This window comes from Lagenorhynchus albirostris, chromosome X (assembly GCF_949774975.1).
Source record: "Lagenorhynchus albirostris chromosome X, mLagAlb1.1, whole genome shotgun sequence".
NCBI lineage: Eukaryota > Metazoa > Chordata > Mammalia > Artiodactyla > Delphinidae > Lagenorhynchus > Lagenorhynchus albirostris.
Window position 1 is genome coordinate 85335122 of NC_083116.1, and position 22032 is coordinate 85357153.

The 22032-nt window shown below is 37.9% G+C and overlaps 1 protein-coding gene across 7 annotated transcripts in view; it reads left to right on the top strand.

Annotated features, from left to right (window-relative positions):
- FAM120C (family with sequence similarity 120 member C) overlaps positions 1–22032 on the top strand; it is a 135282-nt gene that overhangs the window by 44962 nt on the left and 68288 nt on the right. Inside the window, exons 5-9 of one of the 7 annotated variants that reach the window (XR_009538562.1) lie at positions 441–543; positions 1112–1188; positions 1510–1588; positions 3291–3564; positions 4192–4330. Coding sequence is in view for 4 of the 7 variants with exons in the window: in XM_060138507.1 (XP_059994490.1) it covers positions 441–543; positions 1112–1188; positions 1634–1914; positions 3291–3564; positions 4192–4363 (907 nt within the window). In the remaining 3 variants the exon portion in view is untranslated. Of the gene's footprint in view, positions 1–440; positions 544–1111; positions 1189–1506; positions 1607–1633; positions 1915–3290; positions 3565–4191; positions 4364–22032 lie in introns of those variants that run through there. The other 6 variants (XM_060138507.1, XR_009538563.1, XM_060138508.1 and 3 more) reach the window with 6 other exon arrangements.

Below are 22032 nucleotides of genomic sequence, written 5' to 3' on the forward strand. Positions count from 1 at the left end.
CCTGCTCACTGCAACAAAGAGTAGCCCCTGCTCGCTGCAACTAGAGAAAGCCTGCACGCAGCAATGAAGACCCAACACAGCCAAAAAAAAAAAATTAGTGGAAGGAAGCACACCAAAATATCTTTGGGTGATGGTACTGTGTAGTTTTTTTCTCCTATCTTTATGTATTTTTTCTAATGATCATGTGACCATTTTAGAATAGCACAAAATGTAAGTAAACTTTATTTATTTTTAAACTTAATTTTTTTAAGTATTCCATCTTTTATGTTCTATAATGCTCTCTCCCTACCTAAACTTTTCTGCAGCATGAAAAATTGCTCCCTTGGGTTTCTTTAAACATTTGATTTCTGCTACTGTTTTGACTCTCAAATTATAAATTGCATGACAAAGACACTCTCATGTTATTTCTTCTTCTGAACATTTGATGTTCCAACATCCAGTCCAGGACAGAAGATAAAATAGAACGATTCAAGAAAGCAGTTGAGTACTATTCAGTCACAACCAAACTCTCTTCGCTGCCAGTGGGTCCCTCCTCCTTTCTAGGTAAGGCTTCCATTTGACCCCGAGCTGCTCTGTCTATAGAGGAAACTGAGTTAGTCCCTCAGGAACTCCTGGGACAGAGTGGAATCACTTATTTGTATTGCACCCTTCTAGAAGTCTTTCCTATTTGATAGACATCCTTTTGATTTCCATGTAATAAGAGAGATGACATGAAACAGGGCCCTCATTTCCTGAATTTATAGATGGGATCCAATGCTATTTCCTTAGCTTGGGCTTCTTCTGGTGCTAATCTCCGTTGTGGCCTGGTATATGTAAAATTGCCCTGTCTGTGGGATCAGGCCTGAGTTTGAATTCTACCTCTGCTATGTACTAGCTGTGTGATCTTTGCAAGTCACATCTGTATGAAATGTGGCTCAGGATACCTCCTTAATAGGGTTGTTATCAGAAGAAATAATTTATGTAAGGTTCTTGGCATGGCACATAGTAGCTCTTCAATAAATTGTTAACTTATTTATTAATAATAATTTCTCAGGTGTTTTGAGATTAGCAGAATATAACAGGGTACAGTTATTAGGATTGACTAAAGGATAGCCCTTTCTCTTTGCTTCAGGTTTTCGGAATAATCGACTTGGAAATCCTCCCATTCCACGAAATCAAATGGGCACTATCTCTGCTGGAAAGCCAATGGTAAATATCTTTTAAGAAGCTTGACACCATTTGATAGCATTAGACTTGGGTTGCTTCCCGATTTTTATAATCTGAGTTAAGGAGTTAGGGTGATTCAGTATTATCAGAATGTCAGTACTATCAGAATGTCATGTTCTCAACTTGAGGCTGGCAGACTCTGTAAAGAAAACATCCAAATCAGTAACCACTAGGGCATTGTGAAGGTAAATTAGATAATGTTGGAAGAATGGTTCTAGGAGACATAGATTTGTCCATTGTCCTGCCTTTGGAGGATTCTGTCCATACATCACTGTTAGAATTATTTCTTGTTATTCTCAGTAGGTTCTTTGTATCCAAACAGTTCCAGCTACTGGCATCATCCACTATGTCACAACTTCTGGGGAAACCATCTTGGAGCCTGGTAAAATGTTAAATAAAGAGCTTTTCTGTCTGTTTTGTCCTTTAGTTTTCTCACCACGTGCCCCAGAAAATGAAATATCCACCACCATTCCCAGTGGGACCCAACTCCTCTCTTCTCTTCTCCCCCCATGCTTTGGGGGAATCCCATGCTTTTTCTGAGGATCCCATGCTGCAGGACAGCCCCTTTGCCAGTTGGGCTGTCTCTTATGATTCCTCTGCATCCCAGTTTCCCAATTACCTGACTTCCAAAGCCTCACCTCCTTTGGGACCAGACTCTTCCCACTCCTCTTCCTCTGATGCTGATGAGCCAAATGGAGCCAGCTCTGAGTAAGTATCTGTACAGGCACCCCAGGGAACAGAATTCTGAAGCATCTGTATTCTTTTGCGGTAACCTAGGTAGGGAATGTGGGAAAGTGTATGTTCCTGGCTTTTCTCTGTGACTCTTTGCTCTTAAGTGAAGTAGGAAAATTCTCTCTATGCTTGGCTACTTCATGCTCATCTGGACCCTGTACAAGTGGTAATTTTCAGATACCCAGGCCACTGAGGTAGAAGGCAGCATAGCAGCTGGTTAGGGAAGCCCTGGTAGGGGTGTGCTATGTATCATGTCTATCATCTCTAAATTTGTGAAGGGGAGTAGGTTGAATGGAAAAAAAACTTGAAAGACTTTATAGAGTTGAGGTATTGGAACAGTTGAGTATGCAGTTATATTGCTTGGTAACTAAGACAGGGTTCTGAGGATTAAAACAGTGAGATTTTATATAAGCTCATTTGTTCTTAGATTATTACTCCAAGCAGATTATTCCTGGGAGACAGAGCTGATTTGAGGGTTTTTTGGGTTTTTGTTTGTTTGTTTGCTTTTATATTTATTTATTCATTCATTTATTTTGGCTGCACTGGGTCTTAGTCGCGGCATGCGAGCTCCTTAGTTGCGGCATGCAGGCTCTTAGTTGCAGCATGCATGCGGGATCTAGTTCCCCAACCAGGGACTGAATATGGGCCCCCGGTATTGGGAGCATGGAATCTTACTCACTGGATAACCAGGGAAGTTTCTGAGATTTTAAATTGTAGTTATTTCCTTAGAACATGAGCAGACTCTAAACATGGCCTCTTATAAGGTATAAAGGATTCAGAATGGTTCCCATGACTTTTAAAAAAAATTTTGGCTCTGTTGGGTCTTTGTTGCTGCGTGTGGGCTTTCTCTAGTTGTGGCGAGTGGGGGCTACTCTTTGTTGCAGTGAGCGGGCTTCTTATTGCGGTGGCTTCTCTTGTTGCAGAGCATGGGCTCTAGGCACACGGGCTTCAGTAGCTGTGGCACATGGGCTCAGTAGTTGTGGCTCGCGGGCTCTAGAGCACAGGCTCAGTAGTTGTGGCACACGGGCTTAGTTGCTCCGCGGCATGTGGGATCTTCCTGGACCAGGGCTTGAACCTGTGTTCCCTGCATTGGCAGGCGGATTCTTAACCACTGTGCCACCAGGGAAGCCCAGTTCCCATGACTTTTGATTGCTTTGGTTTATATCAGATGAAAAAAGCCAGGAAGATAGTGATGGCCACTGAGAAGAAAGGTATCAGGTCCAGTGCTAACCCAGTATCCTGGCTTCCAAAGGGTTTGTTAAGATTCCTTGGAATCAGAACAGGCATCTTGAGTTGGAATGTCATTATCAACCCCCCTTCTCTCTTCTACACTATCTTTTAAAACCTTTTAGTCACATCACAGAAACACTTCAGCAGCAGCCTGGATGGGAGGATCCAAATGGTGACAGAGGGTCTTGGGTACAGCCTATCGATGCTGGAGTTTCAGATGCCAGCCTGGGTGATGGTGAGCCCCACATCCCATCTCTGCTGTCTATGTCTACGAGGAACCATATGGACATCACCATTCCACCCTTACCTCCAGTAGCTCCAGAAGTCTTGCGGGTTGCTGAACACAGACATCGAAGGGGTCTTATGTACCCATATATCTACCATGTCCTCACTAAGGTGAGAGAACACATCAACACCTACCTCCCTGCTCTTAACACTGTACTTCACACTTCCTAGGACTGTAAGTTACCAGAGAAAATTCTGATGATTGTATCTGAAAGGAGATCAAGTGTGCTGGGGCCCCTCATTGTATCAAGGGTCTCTAGTGAGGTGAGACCAGCAAAAGATGGGACTGTGCAGTAAATGAGGCCTAGAAGAGAAGTATAATTGTGAGATTTTGAAGAAGATAATGCACCATGTTTGTGGACTCTGGTCTAGGGATGGACACACTCTAAGAAGAGGCATTATGCCCTTGTTCTTTACCTCTCCATCTACTTCTCCAGAGCTATTCCCTTCCTCCAGTCTTACCATACAAATCTATCCCTCAGCAAAATGTCTAAGATGAATTTTCTCCATTTAGTCAGCTGTAGATAGTCATAGCAGAGACTTTAAAAATGGAATTTAGCTTTTAAGCTGCCTATGGTCAGTTTGGCTTGTTACAACTTTTTTTAGTCTGAAATTCTGTCTAAATACAAGTAGAAAATTTAATAGCGAGGCTACAGTTCATTACTGTTTCTTCTCAGCTCAATTCCAAACCTTGGGGTAACTCATTTTCTCCTTTCTCCTGTACCATTTTCTCATTAGGGTGAGATTAAGATCCCTGTATGTATTGAGGATGAGTGTAACATGGAGCTGCCTCCAGCTGCTCTCCTGTTCCGGTCAGCTCGTCAATATGTATATGGGGTCCTTTTCAGTCTGGCAGAGACACAGAGGAAAATGGAACGCCTGGCCATACGGCGGCGGTTGCCTGTAGAAGGTATGTGTGGTTCTAGCTTTGACAGTTCTCTCAATGCTTTGACTCAGGGCAAAAACGTCTATGCAAGTACATCATACTTTTGGCTATGGAATAGTCTTTAAGAAAGTGTATAATTCACCAGAACATATACTGGTATGGGAAATGCATTAACTTAAGCCCAAATTCTTTAATCCTTAGGCATTCAGAGTGACTATTACTTATAAGAGCCATGCTGGACTTTGGGAATGTAGAAGTGTATGTGACACAGTCTCTCCTCCTCAGTGAGGTTTCTGTTTTGGGATTTGATCCTGTAGGTAATTGGAGCCATTGAGATGTTTTAAGCTGCAGAGTGATATGGTCAAATTAGCATGTTCAAAAGAACCAACTAGATTTCTGCTTCTGGGAAGATGGAATAGATATACTTTTCCCTATTCCTCCTGCTAAATAAAAGTAAAAGCTCAGGATATTATATATAAAACAAGCACAAGATACTCTAGAAGGTGAACAGAAGGTGACAGATTGCCTAAGGGCCTTGGGATCCAAGGAATGCTGCAGTAGTGAGTTCCCTGGGTTTTCTTTGTGCCTTATATATCCCAGACTGTGTGCAGGACAAGCTGGCAGCCCAGAAACACCAACAGGTGCAGACCAAGAAAAGCCTGCTCTCTCTAGCCAAAGTACGCAGAAGGAACAACCTAGTAATACAGAAATCTTTTAGATAATAACTACTCTATTCCAGCCAAACACTAGAGAAAAACTGTAGCCCACTCTTACCCCTACCAGCAAAGGCCAAATGAAGAACCTAGACTTCTACCATTGCCAGACTGTAAGAAGGTATGCCACCTGCTCCTGCTGTGGAAGTGTCAGACAAGGGCACATTGGGAGTTAGGACTTCTACTCCCACTTGGCAGTAACGAGACAGCATCCTCCTTCACCCACCAGAGTGGTGTCAGAAAAGACCTGCTAAAACACAAAATTTAAATGAGATCCAGAGTCTCATAAAATAATACCCGAAATATTAAGGTTTGAATTGAAAATCCCTCATCATACCAAGAACCAGAAAGATATCAAACTGAGATCTCAAACTGACTGAGGAAAGAAAATCAATAGATTTGTGTTATCCATAGAAAATCAAATCACTGTAACACAAATGACTGAATTACCTGATAAGGATTTCAGAGCAGCCATGAGAGAGGAATGCTTTGACAAACAATTCTGAACATTCTTTTTTTGGGCTGTGCTGTATGGCTTGTGCAGTGAAAGCACCAGGTCCTAACCACTGGACAGCCAGGGAATTTGCTGAACATTCTTGATACAAATTAAAAATAGAAAGTCTTACAAAGAGATATGATATACAAAAGAACAAATGGAAATTAAGAACTAAAAGATACAATAACTGAAATAAAATACACAAAAGATGGGTTAAACTGCAGATTGGAGACAACAGAGAAAATAATCAGTGAACTTGGAGAAAGAACAATAGAAATTATCTAATCTGAATAACAAAGAGAAAATAGATTGAAAAATGAACAGGGATCAGTGGAACTATAACAAAAGATCTAATATTTGTGCCAATCAGAGTCTCAGAAGGAGAGGCGAAAGAGGGTAAGGCTGCAAAAGTACTCAAAGAAATAATATATAATATTTATATTTAATAACTTAAATAAATATTCCCAAATTTGGCAGAAACATATGCCCACAGTGTGTATCTGTTAATCCAAAACTCCTAATTTATGCCCCCCGTTTCCCCTTTGGTAGCCATAAACTTGTTTTCTATGTCTGTGAGTCTGTTTCTGTTTTGTAAATAAGTTCATTTGCATCATTTTTTAGATTCCACATGTAAGTGATATCATATGATATTTGTCTTTCTCTGTCTGACTTATTTCACTAAGCATAATATTCTCTAGGTCCATCCATGTTGCTGCAAATTGCAGAATTTCATTCTGCAAATTTTTTTATGGCTGAGTAATATTCCTGTGTGTGTGTGTGTGTGTGTGTGTGTGTGTGTGTGTGTATCTCACATTTACTTTATCCACTCATCTGTCAGTAGATACTTAAGTTGCTTCCGTATCTTGGCTATTGTAAATAGTGCTGCTATGACCATTGGGGTGCATGTATCTATTTAAATTGGAGTTTTCATCTTTTCCGGATATATGCTGAGGATTGGGATTGCTGGATCACATGGCAACTCTATTTTTAGTTTTTTAAGGAATCTCAATACTGTTCTCCATGGTGGCTGCACCAATTTACATTCCCATCAACAGTGTAGGAGGGTTCTCTTTTCTCCACACCCTCTCCAGCATTTATTATTTGTAGACTTTTTTTTTTTTTTTTTTTTTTTTTTTTTTGCGGTACACGGGCCTCTCACTGCTGTGGCCTCTCCCGTTGCGGAGCACAGACTCCGGATGCACAGGCCCAGCGGCCATGGCTCAAGGGCCCAGCTGCTCCACGGCATGTGGGATCTTCCTGGACCGAGGCACGAACCCGTGTCCCCTGCATCAGCAGGCGGACTCTCAACCACTGTGCCACCAGGGAAGCCCCTATTTGTAGACTTTTTGATGATGGCCCTTCCGACTGATATGAGGTGATACCTCATTGCAGTTTTGATTTGCATTTCTCTAATAATTAGGGATGCTGAGCATGTTTTCATGTGCCTTTTGGCCATCTGTATGTCTTCCTGGAGAAATGTATATTTAGATCTTCTGCCCATTTTTTGATTGGGTTGTTTGTTTTTTCAATATTGAATTGTACGACCTGTTTGTATATTTTGGAAATTAAGCCCATGTCAGTCTAAAGACAGAAAAATTATTGAAAGCAGCCAGAGAGAAATGATGCTTTACATATAGGGGAAAATAATACATATAAAGGCTGATCTTTCATCACTAGCCATGGAGTTCCTTCTGCCACAACATTTTCAAGGGCCAAAAAAAAATTGTCAAGGGCCAAGATGGTGGAGTAGGAAGACCCTGAGCTCACCTCCTCCCATGGGCACAACAAAATTGAAACTATTATGGAGGATCTATCCATGATAATGACCTGAAGACTAAAAGAAAGGATATTCTACAGCTGAAGGTATAAATAGGGAACCACAATGAGGCAGGTAGGAGGGGTGGAGTTGCAGTGTATTCAAGACCCATCCCTGGGTGGATGAGCAACAAATGGAAGGATAATTACAATTGTAGAGGTTCTCCCCAAAGAGCAACAGGTCTGAGCCCTACGTTGGGCTCCCCAACCTTGGGTACTGACCAGAAAGATAAGACTCCAGAACATTTGGCTTTGAAGGCCGGTGGAACTTACTTTTGGGAGAGCCAGAGGACTGTGAAAAATAGAGGCTCCACTTTTAAAGGGTATGCACAAAATCTCACACACTCCAAGACCCAGGACAGAAGCAGTAATTTGAAAGGAGCCTGGGTCAAACCAAGAGCTGATTTGCAGAGCCTCTCAGAGAGACAGGAGGCAATTGAAACTCATCATGGGGACATCAAGCTGCCAGCAGCCATTTCTTGGAGCTCATCCTATCACAGGTATATTGGTGCTGGTAAACGCCATGTTGGAACCTTCCCTTTAATTTATTACTTGCCTGGACCTGGCCCCACCCACCAGCCAATCAGCACCAGTCCTGGGACATTCCAGGCCAGACAGCTAGCTGGGCAGTTACATGGACCCACCCACCAGTAGGCTGGCTGTTGTACTGAGCTCCCAGCCACACCAGGACCCAGCCCCATCCACCTGCAGGCCAACATCAACTCCAACACACTGGGACCTGGTTCCACCCACAGGTGGGCCGGCACTAGCCCCAGGACCCGGCCTCATCTGCTAGTGGGTGAACACCAGGCCCTGGACCCTCTGGATCCCAGCCCCACCCATTAGCCTTCCAACACTAGCTCCAGAACTAGAGACAAAGAAGGACATTACATAATGATCAAAGGGTCAATCCAAGAAGATATAAAAATTATAAATATGTATGCAGCCAACATAGGAGCAACTAAATACACAAGGCAAATGCTAACAGCCATAAAGGGAGAAATTGACAGTAACACAGTAATGTTAGGGGACTTTAACACCCCACTTACATCAATGGACAGATCATCCAGATAGAAAATCAATGAAACACTGGCCTTAAATGACACATTAGTCCAAATGGACTTAGTAGGTATATAGAAGTTCCATCCAAAAGTAGCAGAATACACATTCTTTTCAAGTGCACATGGAAAATTCTACAGGATAGATCACACGCTGGGCCACAAAACAAGTCATAGTAGATTTAAGAAGACTGAAGTCATATCAAGCATCGTTTCCAACCACAACAATATGAAACTAGAAGTCAACTACAAGGAAAAAAACCTGCAAAAAAACCCAAACACATGGAAGCTAAACAATATGCTACTAAACAACCAATGAGTCACTGAAGAATTCAAGAGGAAATCAAATAAAACTAGGAGACAAATGCAAATAGAAACACAATGATCCAGAATCTATGGTGGGATGCAGCAAAAGCAGTTCTAAGAGGGAAATTTATAGTGATGCAAGCTAACCTCAAGAAACAAGAAAAATCTCAATCAACGTCACCTTATGCCTAAAGAAAGTAGAAAAAGAAGAGAAAAAATCCCAAAGGTAATAGAAGGAAAGAAATAATATAGATCAGAACAGAAATAAATGCCATGGAGACTAAAAAAAAAATAGAAAAGATCAATGAACTTATGACCTTATTCTTTGAAATGATAAAATTGGTAAATCTTTAGCCAGACTCATCAAGAAAAAAAGAGAAGGCCCAAACCAATAAAATCAGAAATGAAAAAGGAGAGGTTACAGCCAACACCACAGAAATGCAAAAGATCATAAGAGATACCTATGGACAATTATGCACCAATAAAATGGACAGCCTATACCAGGGGGGAAGGCTGGCGGGGGAGGGTTAGATTGGGAGTTTGGGATTGACATGTACACACTGCTATATTTAAAATGTATAACCAACAAGGACCTACTGTATAGCACAGGGAACTCTGCTCAATACTCTGTAATAACCTAAATGGGAAAAGAATTTGAAAAAGAAAATAGATACATGTATATGTATAACTGAATCACTTTGCTGTACACTGGAAACTAACACAACATTGTTAATCAACTACACTCCAATATACAATAAATTTTTTAATAAATAAATAAAATGGACAACCTAGAAGAAGTGTATAAATTCCTAGACATGTACAATCTCTCAAGACTGAATCAGGAAGAAATAGAAGATATGAACAGGCCAATTAGCAGTAATAAAATTGAATCAGTAATCAATAACTCCCAATAAACAATCACATCAAAAAGATTAAAATACCTGGGGCTAAATCTAATCAAGGTGGTAAAACACCTGTACTCAGAAAATTATAAGACTTTGATGAAAGAGATTGAAGATGACACAAACAGATAGAAAGATATACAATGCTCATGGAATGGAAGAATTAATAGAATTAATATTGTCAAAAAGATCATACTACCCGAGGTAATCTAAATATTCAATGCAATCACTATCAAAATACCAATGACATTTTCCACAGAATTAGAACAAACTATTCTAAAATTTATATGGAAACACAGAAGACCCCAAGTAGCCAAAACAATCTTAAAAAAGAACATGGAGAACAGTATGGAGATTTTTCCTTAATAAACTAAAAATAGAACTACCATATGATCCAGCAATCCCACTCCTGGGCATATACCTGGAAAAGATGAAAACTCTAATTCAAAAAGCTACATGCAGCCCAATGGTCGTAGCAACACTATTTACAATAGCCAAGACATGGAAGCAACCTAAATGTCCATCAACACAGGAATGTATAAAGAAGATATGGTATATATATACATATATATATGTATACACACACACATAGTGTGGAATATTACTCAGCCATAAAAAAGGATGAAATAATGCCATTTGCAGCAATATAGATGGACCTAGAGATAAGTGAAGTAAATCAGACAGAGAAAGACAAATATGTGATACTGCTTATACGTGGAATCTTAAAAAATGGCACAAATGAACTTATTTACAAAACAGAAACAGACTCACAGACTTTGAAAAACTTATGGTTACCAAAGGGGAAAGGTTGGGTGGGAGGGATAAATTAGGTTGTTGGGATTAACATATACACAGTACTGTATATAAAACAGATAATCAACAAGGATCTACTGTGTAGCACAGGGAACTCTACTCAGTACTCTAATAACCTATATGGGAAAAGAATCTGAAAAAGAACATATTTTTATATATATTATGTATGTTATATATAGTTATATATTATACAGTATATTATATACAGTATATTATAATAGTTATATATATATAATGTATATATGTATAAACATGAATCACTTTGCTGTACATCTGAAACTAACACAACATTGTAAAATTTTTTAAAAAGAAGAACAAAACAGGAGGCATCACAGTCCCTAATTTCAAACTATACTATAAAGCTTCAATAATCAAAATAGTATGATACTGGCACAGAAAACAGATATGTGGATTAATGGAACCAAATGGAGAGCCCATAAATGAGCCCATAGTTATATCAGCGATTTATCTATGAGAAAGGAGACAAGAATATTCAATGAGGAAGAAGACAGCCTCTTCAATAAATGGTGTTGGGAAAACTAGATAGCTACATGGCAGTGGATTAAAGAGTTAAATGTAATACCTGAAACCATAAAACTCCTAGAAGAAAACCTAGGCCCTACGCTCTTTGACATCAGTCTTAGCAATATTTTTTGGCATATGTCTCCTCATGCAAGGAAAGCTAAAGCAAAAATAAACAAATGGGACTACATCAAACCAAAAACTCTGTGCACAGCATATAAAACTATCAACAAAACAAAAAGGCTGTCTACTGAATTGAGAAAGATATTTGCAAATGATATATCCAACGATGGGTTAATATCCAAAATATACAAAGAATGCATACAACTCCACATCAAAAGAACAAACAACCCAATTAAATCACGGGCATAGGCTCTGAATAGACATTTTTCTAAAGAAGACATACAGATGCCATCTTTTCACAGGCATGTGAAAAAATGCTCAACTTCTCTAATCATCAGGGAAATACAAATCAAAACCACAATGAGATATCACCTCACACCTTTCAGAATGGCTATTATCAAAAAGACAACAAATAACAAATACTGGCAAGGGTGTGGAGGAAAGGGAACCCTTTCTAAAAATTTAATTTAATTTTTATTTTATATTGGGGTATAGTTGATTTAAAATGTTGTGTTAGTTTCAGGTGTACAGCAGAGCGGTTCAGTTATACATATACTTATCTCCATTCTTTTTCAGATTCTTTTCCCATATAGGTTATTACAGAATATTGAGTAGAGTTCCCTGTGCTATTCAATAGGTCCCTGTTGATTGTCAATTTTATATATAGTAGTGTGTATATTTTAATCCCAACCTCCTAGTTTATTCCTCTCCCACAACCCTTCCCTTTCTGCTTTGTTAACCATAAGTTTGTTTTCAAAGTCTGTGAGTCTGTTTGTCTGTTTCTGTTTTGTAAATCAGTTCATTTGTGTCATCCTTGGTTTTTTTTTTCTTGGCCACACTGCACAGCTTGTGGGATCTTAGTTGCCTGACCAGGGAATGAACCTGGGCCCCAGCAGTGAAAGCACTGAGTCCTAACCACTGGACCACCAGGGAATTCCCTTGTGTCATCTTTTTAAATTCCACATATAAGTGATATCATATGATATTTGTCTTTCTCTGACTCACTTCACTTACTATGATAATCTGTAGGTCCATCCATGTTGCTGCAAATGGCATTATTTCATTCTTCTTTATGGCTGAGTAATATTTTGTTGCATATATGTACCACATCTTTATACATTCCTCTGTTGATGGACATTTAGGTTGCTTCCATGTCTTGGCTATTGTAAATAATGCTGCAGTGAACACTGGGTTGCCTGTATCTTTTTGAATTATGGTTTTCTCCGGATATATGCCCAGGAGTGGGGTTGCTGGATCATATGGTAGTTCTATTTTTAGTTTTTAAAGGAACCTCCGTACTGTTCTCCATAATAGTTGTACCAATTTACATTCCAACCAATAGTGTAGGAAGATTGGAGGAAAGGGAACCCTTGTTGGTGAGAATGTAAATTGGTACAGCCACTATGGAAAACAGTGTAGAGATTTCTCCAAAAAAATAAAAATAGAACCACCATATGATCCAGCAATTCCATATCTGAGTATTTATCTGAAGAAAACAAAAACATTAATTTGAAAAGATATATGCACCCCTATGTTCATTGCAGCACTTTTTACAATAGCAAAGATATGGAAGCAACCTAAGCTTTCATCGACAGATGAGTGGATAAAGAAGAAATGGTATATATATGCAGTAGAATATTTTTTTATCATAAAATAGGAATTAAATCTTGCCACTTGCGACAACATGGGTGAACCTAGAAGGTATTATGCTAAGTGAAATAAATCAGGCAGAGAAAGACAAATACTGTATGATTTCAGTTATATGTGGAATCTAAAAAATAAGTGATTGAATATAACAAACTAGAAACAGACTCACAGATATAGAGAACAAGCAGGTGGTTGCCAGAGGGAGGAGTATGGGGAGATGAGTGAAATAGGTGAGGGAAATTAAGAGGTTATAAAATAACCTCTTAATTTATAACCTCCAGTTATAAAATAAATAAGTCATGGGAACATAGTATATAGCACTCTTTATAACCTCCAGTTATAAAATAAATAAGTCATGGGAACATAGTATATAGCATATGGAATATAGTCAATAATATTGGAATAACTTTGTATTGTGATAGATGGTAACTAGACTTATTGGAGTGATCATTTTGTAATATATAAAAATATCAACACTATGTTGTACAACTGAAACTAATATAATATTTTAAGTCAATTTTACTTCAATAAAAAATGAAATACAATTAATTTCTGTATGTTTATTTTGTATCCTGTAGTCTTCAGCTCACATTATTTCTAGGAGTTTTGCTGTAGATTTCTTGTGATTTTCTACATGGACTATATGTCATCTGCAGTTAGGGTCAGTTTTATTTCTTCCTTTCTGATCTGTATGCCTTCTATTTCATTTTCTTGCCTTCCTACACTGGCTAGAACTTCCAGTAATATGTTGAAGAGCAGTGGTAAGGGCAGACATCCTAGCCCTGTTTCTGATTTTAAGAGAAAAACATACAGTCTTAAACCATTAAGTACAATGTTAGTAGGAGGTTTTTTTGTAGATGTTCTTTATCAAGTTGAAGAAATTCCCTTCTATTCCTAGTTTCCAGAGAGTTATTTTTTTAATATTTATTTATTTACGTATTTGGCTGCACTGGGTCTTAGTTGCAGCATGTGGGATCTTCATTGTGGTATGCAGGATCTTTAGTTGAGATAAGGGATCTTTTAGTTGCGGCATGTGAACTCTTAGTTGCAGCATGTGGGATCTAGTTCCCTGATCAGGGATTGAATCCAGGCCCCCTGCATTGGGAGCACGGAGCCTTAGCCACTGGACCACCAGGGAAGTTCCCAGAGAGTTTTTTTTTAAATCATGAGCAATTGTCAAATTTTATCAAATGTTTTTCTGCATCCACTGAGATGATTATATTATTTTTCTTCTTTAGCCTGTTTGTATGGTGGATTACATTGATTTTTCAAGTATTGAACCAGCCTTGCAACCGTGGAATAAACCCTACTTGGCCACGGTGTATAATTCATTTTATATATTGCTGAATTCTATTGACTAATATTTTGTTAAGAATTTGTACATCTATATTGATGAGGAATATCAGTCTGAAGTACTTTTATGTACTGTCTTTATCTGGCTTTTGCATCAGCATAATACTGGCTTTATAAAAATAGTTCAGAAGCGTTCACTCCTATTTTCTAAAAGGATTGTCTACACAATCCTTGATTGTGACAATTGTGACAACTGATGTTAATTTTTTGTTAAACATTTAGTAGAATTCTCCAGTGAAACCAGTTGAGCCAGGTTTTGTGTGTGTCTGTGTGTGTGTGTGTGAAGTTTTAAATTAAATTTCATAAAAATTTATAGGGCTAATCAAATTATCTACTTGATATTAGGTGTGTTCTGGTAGCTTGCATTTTTTGAGAAATTGGTCTATTTTGCATAAGTTGTCAAATTTATGTGTGCAGAGTTGTTTACAGTATTCCCATACAGTTCTTTTGATATCTACAGGTTTTGTGGTGATATCCTGTCTCATTCTTGATATTAGCAATTTGTGTCTTCTGTCTCTTTTTCTTTGCAGTCTTGCTATAATATTGTCAATTTTATTGTTCTTTTCAAAGAACCGGGTTTTTGTTTCATTGATTTTTTTCTCTATTGTTTTTCTGTTTTCAATTTCATTGATTTCTGATTTTATCCTTATTATTTCTTTCCTTGGTTTGCTGAAGGTTTGGCTTTCTGCTCCTCTTCTTGTTAGATGATCAATTAAAGACTTTTCCTCTTTTCTAAATGTGAGCATTTTGTGCTATAAATTTCCCTCTCAGCAGTTATTTAGTTCCATCTCACAAATTTTAATATTCTGTATTTTTATTTTCATTTAGTTCCATTATTTCTTTCTTTTCCTTGAGACTTCCTCTTTGACCCATTAATTATATACAAGTGTTTTGTTATTTTCCAAGTATTTATAGATTTTTCTGTTATCTTTCTGTTAATTTCTTGTTTGATTCCATAGTGGCCTGAGAATATACTTTGTATGATTTCAATTCTTTAAAATTTATTGGAGTTTGTTTTATGGCCCAGGATATGATCTATCGTGACATATGTTCTGTGGGCATGTGAAAAGAACATGTATTATACTCTTGTTGTATATTCTGTAAGAGTCAATTAGATTCTGTTCATTGATGGTGTTGAGTTCTGTATTCTTGCTGATTTTCTGTATAGTTGATCTACCCATTATTGAGAGGTGGGTTGAAGTCTCTAATTATAATTGTGGATGTGTCTATTTCTCATTTCATTTCTGTCAGTTGTTGCATCATGTATTTTGTGGCTCTGTTATTTGGTGACACACATTTAGGATTGCTATGTCTCCTTGGTGGATTGACCCTTTTAGCATTTTGTAATGTCCCTCTCTGTCCCTGGCAGTTTTTTTGCTCTGAAGTGTACTTAATGTGGTATTAATATAGCCTTTCCTTCTGTCTTTTGATTAATGTTCTCATGGTATATTATTTTCCATTCTTTTCCTTTCAACCTACCAATATCATTTATATTTGAAGTGAATGTTTTGTAGACAGCATATATTTGGGTCATTTTTTAAATTTTATTTATTTATTTATTTTTGTCTGTGTTGGGTCTTCGTTTCTGTGCGAGGGCTTTCTCTAGTTGAGGCAAGCAGGGGCCACTCTTCATCGCGGTGCGCAGGCCTCTCACTATCGCAGCCTCTCTTGTTGCGGAACACAGGCTCCAGACACGCAGGCTCAGTAGTTGTGGCTCACGGGCCTAGTTGCTCCGCGGCATGTGGGATCTTCCCAGACCAGGGCTCAAACCCGTGTCCCCTGCATTGGCAGGCAGATTCTCAACCACTGCACCACCAGGGAAGCCCTGGGTCATGTTTTTTTATCCAGTCTGTCAATCTCTGTATTTAATTGGTGTTGTTAGACCACTTACATTTAATGTAATTACTGACATGTTAGGACTTAAGTCTGTCATTTTATTTTTGCTTCTGTTTGTTTTCTCTGGTTTTCATATCTCTGTTTTCTTATTCTTCCCTTCTATGGATTACATGAACTTATTTTAGAATTCCATTTTTATTTATCTATATGTTTTTGGTATATCTCTTTGTATAGCTATTTCAGTATATTTACTAGGTATTACATTGTATATACATAACTTATTGCAGTCTACTGGTGTTGACATTTTACCAGTTCAAGTGAAGTGAACCTGACCTCTGTTGCATCTCTTTACCTTCCTCCATTAATAATTGTCTTAAATATTTTCTCTACAGACATTCAGAGCCACATTAAACAGTATTATGGTTTTTGCTTACCATGAAGTGTAATTTAGAAAACTCAAGAGAAGAAGGAAAATCTATTGTATTTATCCATATTTTTGTTCTTTCCATTGTTTTTTCTTCCTTTCTGATATTCCAAGATTCCTTCTTTTATCATTTCTTTTCTGTGTAGAGAAGTACCTTTAGTCATTTTCTTAGGGTAGGTCTGCTTTTAAAAAAGTTTTTTCTTCATCTGGAATGTCTTTATTTCCCCTTTATTCCTGGAGGATATTTTTGTTTTATATAGAATGAGTTTGGAGACGTTCCTTGCTCTTCAATTTCTTGGAATCATTTGAGAAGGATAGTTGTTAGCTCTCCTTTAAATTTTTGGTGCAATTCACTATCAAGTTGTCTGGTCCTGGACTTCTGTTTGTTGGGAATTATTTTTACTACTGATTCAACAGAAATTAATTGTATACAGGTTTGACACAATTTCTATCTAATGCCAGCAGGATTATGTGTGTATGTAGACAAGATTATTCTAATATTTATATGGAAAAACAAAGGAACCAGAATAGCTAAAACATTTTTAAGAAGGAATAATAAATTGGAAGCAGTCACTCTACCTGATTACAAGACTTATTATGTCGCTGCCGTAATTAAGAATGTGTGGTACTGGCAGTGATATATAGACATATAGACAAATGGAACAGAATAGGGAACCCAGAAATAGCCTCACACAAGTACAGCCAACTGATTTTTGACAAAGCCACAGAAGCACTTTGGTGGAAGAAAGGTTGTCTTTTTAACAAGTGGTACTGGATCAATTGGAAATCCATAGGTGAACAAGTACTACATATCTAGACTAGTATCTGAAATACTCTGAAAGCAAGTATCTGAAAGAACTCAAAACTGAACAATATGTATACCTATAGCTGATTCACTTTGCTATACAGCAGAAACTAAGACAACATTGTAAAGCAATTATATTCCAATAAAGATGTTAAAAAAACCCACCATTTAACTAGTCTGATGACACTTATTTGTACAAAATAATTATGAACTTTGACTTAATGCTCATTTAAAAATAATAAAGTCTTAGGAGCCTTAGATTATCTATATATGTATCTATATCTGTATTTATCTATTCTCCTTAATGTCATTTCAGATATAATATAAGCTTCTACTCAAGAATAATAAAGAGGAAATTCACTTAAAAAAAAACTGAACAGGGCTTCCCTGGTGGCGCAGTGGTTGAGAGTCCGCCTGCCGATGCAGGGGACACGGATTCGTGTCCCACTCTGGGAGGATCCCACATGCCGCGGAGCGGCTGGGCCCATGAGCCATGGCTGCTGAGCCTGCGCGTCCGGAGCCTGTGCTCTGCAACGGGAGAGGCCACAACAGTGAGAGGCCCGCGTGCCACAAAAACAACAACAACAAAAAAAAAACTGAACAATATAAAAATAATCCAATTAGAAAATCAGCAAAAGACATGCACAAACATTTCACTGAAGAAGATATACATATGGAATATAAAGACATGAAAAGATGTTCAACATCATTAGCCATTAGAAAAATGCAAATTAAAACCACAATGAAGTGTCACGACATACCTATCAGAATGGCTAAAATGAATAATGGTGATAATACAGCAGGCTGGATTGGATGTGGAAAAGCTGGATCACTCATAATTTGCTGGTGGGAATGTAACATGGTACCGCCACTCTGGAAAATAATTTGGCAGTTACTTAAAACTAAAAATAAGTGTGTAGCACTCACACTTTTGGGCATTTATCCCAGAGAATGAAGACTTATTTTCATGCAGGAACTTACACACAAATATTCATACCACCTTTATTCGTAATAGCCCCATACTGGACACAACCTAGATATCATGGAATATTACTCAGCAAAAAAGGAATGAGCTATTGATATATGCATCAACATGGATAGCTCTCAAGGGCATTATGCTGAGTGAAAATGCCAATCTCAAAAGGTTGGATACTGATTCAATTTATGTAACATTCTCAAATTGACAAAATTGTACAGATAGAGAACAGATTGGTAGTTGCCAGGGATTAAGGATGGTGCTGGAGGGCACTGGGTGTGACCATAAAAGGGGTAGCACAGGGGAGAACTTTGTGGTGATGGAATAGTTCTGTATCTTGATTGTGGTGGTAGTTATATGAATCTACACATGACACAGAACTATACACATAGTTGTGCCAATGTCAGTTTCCTAGCTTTGATATTGTATTATAATCATTTTATTTTATTTTTCTTTATTTTATTTGTTTTTTGGCCACACTGCGTGGAGGAATCTTAGTTCCCTGATCAGGGATCAAACCTGTGCCACCTGCAGTGGAAGTGTGGAGTCTCACCCACTGTACTTCCAGGGAAGTCCTTATAATCATTTTAGATATAACCATTGCGGGAAACTAGATAAAGGGTACACAGGACTTCTGTCTACTATCTTCACAACTCCCTGTGAATCTATAATTATTTGAAACTAAAAGGTTTTTTTAAAAAGATCATTCTAGTGGTTGTAGAGTATGGGTATGAGAGGGACTGGACAAGATGAAAGCAGGGACAACAGTCTGGAGACTCTTGCAAGGTAAAAGATGATCCTTTTGTTATTATTTGAGATCTGAACCTCAACAATATTTCTTGTGATGAAGAAAAGGGACAGATAAAAGGCATGATAAGACAGTAGAATCAGCGGGACCTTTGAAATAACCAGTGTAGAAGGTGAAGGACAGCAAGGAGTCTGGGATGACTTCCAGGTTTCTAGCTTTGGTAACTGAGTAGATACTAAAAGACTTAAATAAAAGAAGATATATCTTAGGAGCCTGAGGTACACTAGAAGTAGACAGAAGCCATGTTTTCCTTGTCTGTTACACCTTCATAAATCTAAAAGATGTTTTCTTGAGAATTTTGTAGTATTCTTTTAAGTCTTTTGGGGTGTCCTATAGTCTGTTATGAAGCCAGGTATTCATGTGATTCTACCTTGGACTTCTTTCCTTGCCTAGCCTGGTACATCTACTTAAGAAATGACTTTCAAAATACAGTACCAAGTCCCTTATCCTTGTTTTCTCTTTCATGGTTTCAATTACCCAAGGTCAACCATGATTCAAAAATATTAAATGAAAAATTCCAGAAATAAACAATTCATAAGTTTTCTTTTCTGTTTTTTTAACATCTTTATTGGACTATAATTACTTTACAATGGTGTGTTAGCTTCTGCTGTATAACAGTGTGAATCAGCTATACATATACATACATCCCCACATCTCCTGCCTCTGTGTCTCGCTCCCACCCTCCCTATCCCACCCCTCTAGGTGGACACAAAGCACCAAGCTGATCTCCCTGTGCTGTGTGGCTGCTTCCCACTAGCTGTCTATTTTACATTTGGTAATGTATATATGTCCATACCACTTTCTCACTTCATCCCAGCTTACCCTTCCCCCTCCCCGTGTCCTCAAGTCCATTCTCTATGTCTGTGTCTTTATTCCTGTCCTGCCCCTAGGTTCTTCAGAACCTTTTAATTATTTTTTTAGATTCCATACATAAGTGTTAGCATATGGTATTTGTTTTTCTCTTTCTGACTTACTTCACTCTGTATGACACTCTCTAGGTCCATCCACCTCACTACAAATAACTCAGTTTCGCTTCTTTTTATGGCTGAGTAATATTCCATTGTATATATGTGACACATTTTCTTTATCCATTCAACTGTCGATGGAACCTTACGCTGCTTCCATGTCCTGGCTATTGTAAATAGAGCTGCAATAAACATTGTGGTACATGATTCTTTTTGAATTATGGTATTCTCAGGGTATATGCCCAGTAGTGGGATTGCAGGGTCATATGGTAGTTCTATTTTAAGTTTTTTAAGGGACCTCCATACTGTTCTCCATTGTGGCTGTATCAATTTACATTCCCCCCAACAGTGCAAGAGGGATCGCTTTTCTGCACACCCTCTTCAGCATTTATTGTTTGTAGATTGTTTTTCATGATGCCCATTCTGACCATTGTGAGGTGATACCTTATTGTAGTTTTCATTTGCATTTCTCTAATGATTAGTCATGTCGAGCTTCCTTTCATGTGTTTGTTGGCAATCTGTATCTCTTCTTTGGAGAAATGTCTGTTTAGGTCTTCTGCCCATTTTTGGATTGGGTTGTTTGCTTTTTGGATATTGAGCTGCATGAGTTGCTTGTATATTTTGGAGACTAATCATTTGTCAGTTGCTTTCTTTGAAAATATTTTCTCCCATTTTGAGGGTTATCTTTCATCTTGTTTATGTTTTCCTTTGTTGTGCAAAAGCTTTTAAGTTTCATTAGGTCCCATTTGTTTTTTTGTTATTATTTCCATTTTGCTAGGAGGTGGGTCAAAAAGGATCTTGCTCTGATTTATGTCATAGAGTGTTCTGCCTATGTTTTCCTCAGAGAGTTTTATAGTGCCTGGTCTTACATGTAGGTCTCTAATCCATTCTGAGTTTATTTATGTGTATGGTGTTAGGGACTGTTCTAATTTCATTCTTTTCTGTGTAGCTGTCCAGTTTTCCCAGCACCACTTATTGAAGTGGCTGTCTTTTCTCCATTCTATATTCTTGCCTCCTTATCAAAGATAAGGTGACCGTATATGCATGGGTTTATCTCTGGGCTTTCTATCCTGTTCCACTGATCTATATTTCAATTTTTGTGCTAGTACCATACTGTCTTGATTACTGTAGCTTTGTAATATAGTCTGAAGTCTGGGAGCCTGATTCCTCCAACTCTGTTTTTCTTTCTCGAGATTGCTTTGGCTATTCAGGGTATTTTTGTTTCTGTACAATTTGTGAAATTTTTTGTTCTAGTTCTGTGAAAACTGGCAGTGGTAATTTGGTAGGGATTGCATTGAATCTGTAGATTGCTTTAGGTAGTAGAGTCATTTTCTCAATGTTGATTTTTCCAATCCAAGAACATGGTATATCTCTCCATCTATTTGTATCATCTTTAATTTCTTTCATCAGTGTCTTATAATTTTCTGCATACAGGTCTTTTGTCTCCTTAGGTAGGTTTATTCCTAGATATTTTATTCTTTTTGTTGCAGTGGTAAATAGGAGTGTTCTCTTAATTTCACTTTCAGATTTTTCATCATTACCGTATAGGAATGCAAGGGATTTCTGTGCATTAATTTTGTATCCTGCTACTTTCCCAAATTCATTGATTAGCTCTACTAGTTTTCCGGTAGCATCTTTAGGATTCTCTATGTATAGTACCGTGTCATCTGCAAACAGTGGCAGTTTTACTTCTTCTTTTTGATTTGGATTCCTTTTATTTCTTTTTCTTCTCTGATGGCTGTGGCTAAAACTTCCAAAACTATGTTGAATAATAGTGGTGAGAGTGGGCAACCTTGTCTTGTTCCTGATCTTATAGGAAATGGTTTCAGTTTTTTGCCATTGAGAATGATGTTAGCTTTGGGTTTGTCATATATGGCCTTGATTATGTTGAGCTAAGTTCCCTCTATGCCTACTTTCTGGAGGGTTTTTTTTATCATAAATGGGTGTTGAATTCTGTCAAAAGCTTTTTCTGCATCTACTGAGATGATCATATGGTTTTTCTCCCTCAGTTTGTTAATATGGTTTATCAAATTGATTCATTTGCATATATTGAAGAATCCATGCATTCCTGGGGTAAACCCCACTTGATCGTGTTGTATGATCCTTTTAATCTGCTGTTGGCCTCTGCTAA